General features: G+C 40.2%; 1 protein-coding gene across 1 annotated transcript in view; it reads left to right on the top strand.

Annotated features, from left to right (window-relative positions):
- The window catches only part of ABCF3 (ATP binding cassette subfamily F member 3), a 17793-nt gene extending 9925 nt beyond the window's left edge, over window positions 1-7868 (top strand). The window contains exons 8-21 of the mRNA XM_018576547.1: window positions 1530-1610; window positions 1729-1788; window positions 2728-2784; window positions 2901-2923; window positions 3284-3339; window positions 3434-3634; window positions 4266-4342; window positions 4428-4472; window positions 4565-4697; window positions 4787-4875; window positions 5353-5444; window positions 5865-5997; window positions 6081-6168; window positions 7420-7868. Coding sequence (XP_018432049.1) covers window positions 1530-1610; window positions 1729-1788; window positions 2728-2784; window positions 2901-2923; window positions 3284-3339; window positions 3434-3634; window positions 4266-4342; window positions 4428-4472; window positions 4565-4697; window positions 4787-4875; window positions 5353-5444; window positions 5865-5997; window positions 6081-6168; window positions 7420-7578 — 1294 coding nt within the window. The 3' untranslated portion in view covers window positions 7579-7868. The remainder of the gene's footprint in view (window positions 1-1529; window positions 1611-1728; window positions 1789-2727; window positions 2785-2900; window positions 2924-3283; window positions 3340-3433; window positions 3635-4265; window positions 4343-4427; window positions 4473-4564; window positions 4698-4786; window positions 4876-5352; window positions 5445-5864; window positions 5998-6080; window positions 6169-7419) is intronic.
- The last annotated feature ends 1747 nt before the right edge of the window (window positions 7869-9615 follow it).

The following is a 9615-nucleotide window of genomic DNA, read 5'->3' as shown; positions in this document are numbered from 1 at the left end:
CCCCCCCCCGGCCGCAGTGTGATCTCCCGCACCGGAACATATGGCAAATCAATGCCAGCGTTCTGGTCTCTCTGGGCCCCTCCAAACTGGCGGAACACCAGGGCCCGGTCGCATCTAGCCGGTTCCCCATCTAGCCTTCACCCAGCCTTATCTGACTCCTGCAGCAACTACTTTATCTCGGCGGCCAGAGGTTCCTCTCCCAACAGCTGATTGTGCTGCCTGCGATGTCGGTAGCGGCTCCGCCGGGCAGACAGGTGACCGACACAGCCTCCTCTCCCCGCACAACTGCCCTACATTCTACTGGTACGAGTGGCAGAGGGGAGGGGGGGGCTGCTTGAGGGAGCTGCGGGCCCTCTGCTTCCTCTTTGGGCCCCCCTGAACAGGAGAAAATCCAGGTCGCAATTGCGACCCTGGTAGTTCCGCCAGTGCATGTATGTTGTTTTGCAAATGCTAGTTCCCTGGTTGCCATGCTAATGCTTTCACTTTAATGCTTTCTGAGTCACTGACCCAGAACAAGTATATAGGTGACAATTATGGACTTCTCCAAATTTCGTAGATGCTTGTTCTGGATCACTAACTTAGAAGTATTGAAGCAAGACACAATACGGTACGCAACTGGTATTTAAAAAAGTAGACAAGCAGTGGCACCCCACATCCTTGTACTGTTCAGTTTATTAGTATCCTCACTTGTAGTGCCATTTCCCGTCTAACAGTGCTGCAGGACAACCATATACAGGTGAAACTCAAATAATTAGAATATCGTGCAAAAGTAATTGCAGTAAGTGCTGCAAAAGGGGCCCAAACCAAGTACTGAGTACATATGCATGCTTGTACTTTTCAGAGGTCCGATATTGTTCTATGTACAATCCTTGTTTTATTGATTGCATGTAATAATCTACTTTTTTGAGGTTGTGGATTTGGGGTTCTTGGGGTTTTCATGAGCTGTAAGCCATAATCATCACAATTATGACAAATCACGGCTTGAATTATCTTGCTTTGCATGTAATGAGTCTATCTCATATATTAGTTGCACCTTTTTAAGTTGCATTAGTGAAATAAATGAACTTTTGCACGATATTCTAATTATTCGAGTTTCACTTGAATTCTGGTCCATCTGCTCAGATATAGTACTACACTGTTGTGCACTTCTGTACCAGGATGGGTGGGCATAGCCCAAAAAGACAAAGTAGTCAACACAAGTAAGTGTTATGCCATATTTACTAAAGGGTTTCAAATTTAAACCTTCAAATTTAAACCCTTTAGTTTTAAAAACCTTTTAAAGATAAACATGTCAGACTCGGAATGAAGATATCATACATCTCCCAGGTTCCATGACATGGAAGTGGACTGTGCTATAATGCATGTTTTATTGTAATAACAATCTTTATTTTACAGCAGATAGTTTTTTAGATTTGTTGTAAACAACATATTCCTTATAGTTTTATGAAATAAAATGTACATTTTGTGAGCAAAACCAATTTTAACTTTTTAACTATTCATAATGAACTTACTTTTCTGTGTATCTTCAGGGGTGATGGTTCAGAGAGTGCTCGTCTAACAGAGATCTACAGCAAACTGGAAGAAATTGAAGCAGACAAAGCACCAGCCAAGTACAGTCTAATATTTCCTTTTTTTGTTCCATCAGAATATTTTTAATAGAATGTAATCGTATTGTTCCATCAGAATATTTCTTATAGAGTTTAATTATATTGTTTTCTCTCAATTCAGAGCCTCTGTAATTCTTGCCGGTTTGGGATTCAAACATAGTATGCAACAGCAGATGACCAAGTGAGTGGATGTTTCCAACAAAATTCAGTCTGTTTATGATGCTTTTATTAATCTTACATTGAAGGGATATTCTAGTCAGAATTGCCATTTAAGACCAGAATGGTGTGAGATAAACCAGCAGCTATTATTATCAAACAATATTCCCAAAACTGGGTAGCATGTTCCCCAAAAACCAATCGGAAGGACAGTGTCGGCACCAATTCAGAGATGATTTGAGAATCTACACCTGAGTGATACACAAATAAGATAGATTGTTGTCAATAGTTAAGGTACTTGGATGTGTATTTGTAAGATTGAACTCCTGAGTTAAGTGTCACTTTAAGCAGTACAGTGATATTACACAGAAATATTACTGTCATTGCTATATTGTACAACATGAGGATTACATTTCGTTTTGGTCTAGAGGCTAGAATAGAGAAGATATACTCACCTGATCCTCGGTCCTGTGGCGGTGAGTGCTCACCTCTCTCCTCTTTTGCTCCGCCTGTGGTATATCTCTCGGTGACCTCGCATCTAATGCAGGTGAATGGACTGCATTAGCCGTGATGTCAGTGGGGCTTTTTATATTTGCGCCCTAGACCAAAACAAGCACTTAACCCTTGCAGTGCAGGGGTAGTCCCACTGCAAGGGTTAATTTTTTAGATTCCTGATGTTCCTCTTTAAATTTAACCATTATGTTACATATGTATTTAAAGGCATTTCCTTTAAATGTCCTCCTGTCTGCTCACCATACTGTAGAGGCTGCAGCTGGTTGTCGGAATCATGTGTGTGCGCCTCTACAGCGGGGGATTTTGCTGATGCTGATTAAGCAATACAGTACCAAGGTAACCAGGATGTGAATTAGGAACTTTTAGCTCAGAAGGTATTTCTCTGCATAGCCGGTGTAGCAAAACGAGATTTTGTAGGCGAGATGTGTGTTTCATATGTTTCTGCTTTCAGGGAGTTTTCCGGTGGGTGGCGCATGAGGTTGGCATTGGCTCGTGCTCTGTTTGCAAGGTAAGTGTTTGTTATACCTTTCATATAATGTAGGTATTTGATTAAAGGTGATGAAATAAAAAAAATATGTATTAGCATAGAGAATAATCTTTTTTTTTTTTTTTTTCTTTTATCAGACCAGATCTGCTATTGCTTGATGGTAAGTATTCTAGTGTGCGGCTTCCGATCATATATTTTGTATTTTTAAAGTGCTGATACTACAAAATACAGGATACATAAAAGCATTCATATTTGTTCTTCTGAGGTGTTTACACTATAATGCCAATGCCACAATCAAAAAACCATTTATGTCCAACCCAGGGCCCATTTTCTTAGAAACCAGTTAAACTATCAATATGTTTTTGGATGGTGAGAGGACGTTCCCTGAGGAAACTCTTAATAACACATGGAGAACCTATGCCATGCATCTAATACCTTTTTAGTAGGTAATGAGTCTAGGACCCAACCCTTCTCAGTCATACCTTTTTCATGGGTTAAACCTTATTTTTAATTTGCACAGAGCCTACAAACATGTTGGATGTACGAGCCATTTTGTGGTTGGAGAGCTACTTGCAGGTCTGTATGCTAACAGTTTCATGCATGGGTTTTAGACATAGAGCATTCTTTGCATTTTTTTTTTTTTAATGTAACGTCTTAAACTTTTTTGCAGACCTGGCCCTCAACCATCTTTGTAGTTTCCCACGACCGTAACTTCTTGAATGCAGTGGCCACAGACATTGTGTGCCTACATAGCCAGCGACTGGAGGGGTACCGGGGCAACTTTGAAAGCTTTCTAAAAATAAAGGAGGAGCGTTTGAAGAACCAGCAGAGAGAGTATGAGGCACAGCACCAGTATCGTGAACACATACAGGTAATGCTGGACACCTCACATTTATAGCTCTTTAAAAGGGAAGACCATTCAGTTTTTGGCAGGTACTATAGAGTTAATCTACCAGTATCTTGCATCTCACACATTTTGGAGGCAAGATGCCTGTGCTTTCATTCCCATGCCTGCATACATATTCTGGCAATTATGAGGTGGCTCCAGGCTGTTTTTCATTATTTTCATATATTTTAAAGAGTAGATGTAGAGCTAGGAACTATTGACTGAGAAATATTGCTGCTGGAGTTTACAAGACCTGTATGAAGCCAGTGGGGAACTCCAACTTGGGAGACTCAATTTCTAACCTAAATAACACTTTTAGCTTGACTTTTTTTCTTTTTTCTTTTGAGCAAGCATGTCCTAAAAGAAATATGGAGGCTACCATTGCTGACTAGTTTCTGGCATGAAGGAAGCATGAAGGAATTAGCTGTAACATTGATCTCAGTACTTGTTTGAGGTCAGTGACTCCGAAAGCTGCAGAATCTGTTAGATCAGCATGAGATCCAGCCAGATGGAGGTCAGCAATGACAGCCTACATATTTCTGTCATCATAGGAATCCTTGGAAAAGCACTTAAAAATAACATCAGACCAGAAACGACTGCTCTCTAATTGTTACAGGTCTTTATTGATCGATTTCGGTACAATGCCAATCGGGCTTCCCAGGTGCAGAGTAAGCTGAAACTGTTGGAGAAACTGTAAGTTTTCCAATATAACCTGATGGGAGCTGTTGCGAAAGGGCATCAAGACAACTTAATGTTTATATGTTTTTATTTTTTTTAGGCCAGAACTCAAACCTATAGACAAGGAAAGTGAGGCGATATTAAGGTAAGGGTGTTTTAAATTATAAGCATGTTTTAGTAAAAGGTTCAGAAATCAATAGTAATATTCCACTGTTTATTTCTTTCCAATCCCTGAAGGTTTCCTGATAGCTTTGAGAAATTTTCTCCTCCAATTCTACAGCTGGATGAAGTTGATTTCTGGTATTCTTCAGTTCATCCAATCTTTCAGAAACTTTCAGTATCTGCAGACCTGGATTCTAGGATCTGTGTGGTAGGTTCTAATATATTATATCTACTTTACATAAATGTAGAAACCTGTAGGTATAGCGAAAGATCTGTGTTCTATATTTTATGTTTTAGGTGGGAGAGAATGGAGCAGGAAAATCCACAATGTTAAAGCTGCTGATGGGTGAGCTGTCTCCTGTACAGGGGATTCGGCATGGACACAGGTGAGATGTCAAGAAAATTCATATCATTTCTTTTATCTGATAACACCTAAGGGGACAGCAATGTCCAACAGACAAATCCTAGTTTATAACTAAACATTCAAAGGAATACAAAGTTTATTGCATGTGCTGCAGTTCACTGTAAACAAAGGTGGAGTTTTTATACTGCTATCCACTCTCCAGTGTACATCACAAAGTTACTGCACACTGCAGAATGCATTTTAAAGTCCCTTCATAAAATACAGGCTGGGGTGTCTAATATAACCTGATGGGTTTGTCACGGAGTTCTGTGCTTAAAGCTGCAGAGGGAACCCAGTAAGTGGATAATGGGCCAGTTACATGACTCTGGCAGGTCACATAACTGGGTCCATCTCCTTTGTTTTTTCATACGGACCCTAAAACATGTTGTAAATGTAAATAATTTGGATGAATTTGCAGTACTACTGTCTCATGTTTCCAATAACTGTTTACTACCCTTAGGAATTTGAAGATTGGTTACTTCAGTCAGCATCATGTGGATCAGTTGGACCTTAACATTAGTGCAGTAGAGCTTCTAGCAAAACGTTTTCCAGGTAAAATACTGGTGACTTCATTTTGTCATCCTCTGTCATAAATTATGAACTGTTGAACTGAAAGAAGGTCCATTTTGTTTTTTGAAGTAATTTCATTTTTAGGAGTCATCCTGTCTGCAAAGAACTGATGTATGTCATGTATGGAAACGAATGTCACTGTGCACTTTAAAGCGTATTGCAAGGCACTTTATGTGGCATGTCAACACATGTTGATATATGGCTTCACTGACATTACACTGTTCACTGAAATGCGAACAGAATTAAAGTGCTTGTAATGGAAAAGGCATAATTGCTAAAGTGTGAATCCAGCCTTAGGGAAATGATCCAAGCACCATCTATCACGTTTTCTTTAGGAATTGCAATAACATTTTTTACCATCGTGTCTGTATGTAAATGTTTGCCATATGTAATCTCCTGTAGGTAAAACCGAAGAGGAGTACCGCCACCAGCTTGGCAGCTATGGGATCTCTGGTGAACTTGCAGTGCGGCCGGTGGCCACTCTGTCCGGGGGACAAAAAAGTCGTGTTGCGTTTGCTCAAATGACCATGCCATGGTAAATTGATGTTAACTGTGTTTCTAGAAATTCCAGTGTAACCTATATATTTTTTTTTCACATGTCCTATATATTTATTTCAGCCCAAATTTTTACATTCTGGATGAGCCGACGAATCACCTTGATATGGAGACTATAGAAGCCTTGGGTCGAGCACTGAACAAATTCCGGGTATTTTGTTCTGCACTTTCTACTGTCTAAATGTTTTCTGCATGAGATTTACAATTATATTTGGCAAATGCTCAATTCTGTGACTCGGTGCACTGTATATGCTTATGGAAAGGTCCCCTTAAAACAGAACTTTAGACTTCAGTGAAAGTTCCACCACATTTGACAGCTCACCTCATTATGTAGTGATCTAGTCCAGTCTGTCTTTCTGGACAGGTTTCAAAGGAGAATAATCAAGTTCCAGAACAAGTACTATAGACTGCGCATGTGCACCCAGTGAAGTGGTCTTAGCATAGTAGAACTTACTCTGATTGGGGTGACACAGAAGCTGCTCTCTATATGAATAGGCTTCCTTTACATATGATCCCTACGATTCACTATTAAAGTACAGGGACTTCAGTACTCCTTACTTTGGTTGAGGCACCACGATGGTAATAAATAAATAAATGAAGCCAACTTACTCAAATTAGCAGTATAAGTACTCATTAACTACTGGTTCTCATTTGATTATGTAAAGGGCTACAGTTCTGCTTTTAGGAACAGTTATTCATTTTGAATCAATGTCTCTTGTTTAACTGGCATCATTGGACAACTAATTGTATGCTTGATATATAACTTAAAGGAGAACTATAGGGTTAAGTCTTTTCCCCATAGTTCTCCTTAGGGTAACGGGAGGACACAAACTAGCGTCCTCCTGTCACCCTAGGCTCAGTATACCGCGAGCTGTAGCTCACGGTATACTGAGACGCCGCAGCTGAAGCGGATCCCGACAATTGTGCCGGGATCCGCCCAGCTGCATGAGTGACAGCTGGCTCTGCCTATCTAGAGGCAGAGCCAGCTGTACCCGCCCCTCCCCCGTCCGTTCCGCCAGTCAGATCGGAGGGGGGAATCCAGCCCCTCCCCTGTCATGGTAGAGAGCCGTGACAGGATCGAGAGGTGAGCGAACGCCAGTATCTGTTCGCCCACCTCCCGATCTACTGAGCCGACCTGTGACAGTCTCATTGTCACAGGTCGGCTAGAACTATGAGGTGAGTGGAAATCACTCACCTCATAGTTCTCCTTAAGAGGGCATTCCACAAAAAAACTTTTCGGATAGATGCTGGTTGGTTAAATCATCCACCAGCTTTTTATGACTCAAGAACCCCAGTAGCACAGTCTCTGCTGCCCCCTCCCCATGGACTAATGCCTTAACAAGTGTAGTTTTTGTTTGTTTTTAGTAAGGAGTAATTGTGTTATTCTTTCTCATTTTTGCAGGGAGGAGTAATCCTGGTATCCCACGATGAGTGCTTCATTCGTCTAGTTTGTCGAGAGCTATGGGTCTGTGAAAATGGAGGAGTGACTCGAATTGATGGCGGTTTTGAGGAGTACCGGAACATCCTGCAGGAACAATTCCAAAAAGAGGGCTATCTATAAATCGACTTGTACAGGAGTGTGCCACTGCTCTTGTTGGTGTCCCTCAGCTTTCCAGTGCATACTGTTACTTACCTCAGTATGTGATGGTCCTGACCTCAGCGAGGTCAGCAGTTTTACCATGAATATGCTCTGGGAGCCTGTAGCTAAAACTGCTATATGTAAGATCAAAGGGAAGGTATTTATTATGAAAACAGCAGAAGCCAAGCAGAGATAGATGTGTTTTTGTGAAACAACGCTGCACATTGAATTGAATTACTATATAATGAAAACATTTGTCCCACAAAGATATTTTTGCTCTTGAGTATTATTCCATTTTAGTGTAAGGTGTTAGTATTTGTGTATATTTTGGCAATAACTGCCACCCTTCTCATACTGACACAGGAGTCGGACTAATCCAAGTGTAGTAGACAAATCCTGGCGAGTTTTTACATTTGTACACTCTATTTATTTTTTTTTATTATTCTGTTTAAATGTCTGTTCTTATCTGTCTCAAGACATTTTCTCCTCATCAATTCAACTCTTGCAAAGAGACCCTAGCACAAAGTTATATGTTACAGGCAGGAGTGTAGGCAGTCCCCCTTCCCTAAAAAAAATATTAATTTTGCCCTGATGCAGTCTAAACTATTAACCAGCTCTCACACCTGTACATCCTCCATGGGCCAGAGCAATTTGTACATTTCTGCTATTCTGCTATGGGCCTGTTTATTCGGCAATAACTTTGTTATTACTTAAGATTACAAAGTAATACATATATTGGCTTTTTTTTTTAATTATTATTTCTTCTGATATTGTCTTGCAAAAATGATTTTATTTTTTCAGACAAAATTGTTACAAAACTAAAAAAAAAATTAGCTTTTGTTCTATTGTGATCAAAGTATTGTTATTGTAGATAAAAATAATTTTTATTCTATAACTTGTCATGTTTAAAATTTAAACTAAAATTTATGATTCTGGTAAAAAGCATTGCAAATTTACAAATGAAATAGAGGATTTTTCATTTTACATTTTGCACTTTTTAATTCAACACTAAAAGAAATGAACTAACACAATGAATAAAAATAAGTCTAAATATTAATGGATAACCATAGAAAAAAACTAAACAAAAATATCTTCAGGAAAATAAGTTAAAGGAGAACTATGAGGCGAGTGCTTTTCACTCGCCTCATAGTTCTAGCGGACCTGTGACAATGAGACTGTCACAGGTCGGCTCAGTAGGTCGGGAGATGAGCGAACACACACCGGCGTTCGCTCACCTCTCGATCCTGTCACAGCTCTCTGCCGTGACAGGGGAGGGGCTGGATTCCCCGCTCCGATCCGCCAGCGCTGACTGGAGGATCGGACGGGGGAGGGGGCTGGTACAGCTGGCTCTGCCTCTAGATAGGCAGAGCCTGCTGTCACTCACGCAGCTAAGTGGATACTGCGGCGTCTCAGTATACCGTGAGCTGTAGCTCGCGGTATACTGAGCTTAGGGTGACGGGAGGACGCTAGTTTGTGTCCTCCCATTACCCTAATGAGAACTATGGGGAAAAACACTGACCCCATAGTTCTCCTTTAAGTAGAGAAAGGTGGGAAGGAGCTAATTAGGACTGATAAGGGTTAATAAGCGGTTAAATAGGAGCACTTTTTTTTTAATATACTTGTCAGATTTCTTTAACTGACAGATGGAAGCTCATCCCTCTAATTTGCAGGTGAATTAAACAGAGCAGATACAAAAGTAACTAACAATGTAACTTTGTATCTCTACCTAGCTTCTGAACAGTGCAATGGATGCCACGCACACTCCAATTAAGGTCCACAAGTGGTCAATTACCTTTCTTTGTAACTAATATACTGCTGTGCCAACATATGTTTTTTTAAACCTTCATGTTTAGTTTAGTGATGTCTTGTCACAGCTGTACAATGTAAAAAATTCCTTTTTTAAGGTGGATTACAGTAAAAATGTAAACTGCATAACTGACCAGAAGAATGCGGTTTAAATAATAAGTAACCTGAAATATATATTGGTATAAAATAATGGTGCCTGCCATGTATGAATGT

The sequence above is a fragment of the Nanorana parkeri genome, unplaced genomic scaffold (assembly GCF_000935625.1).
Source record: "Nanorana parkeri isolate BGI_ZX_2015 unplaced genomic scaffold, ASM93562v1 scaffold69, whole genome shotgun sequence".
Taxonomy (NCBI): Eukaryota; Metazoa; Chordata; class Amphibia; order Anura; family Dicroglossidae; genus Nanorana; species Nanorana parkeri.
Note: the sequence above shows the minus strand (reverse complement) of the source record. Positions and strands in the feature narration are given on the sequence as shown.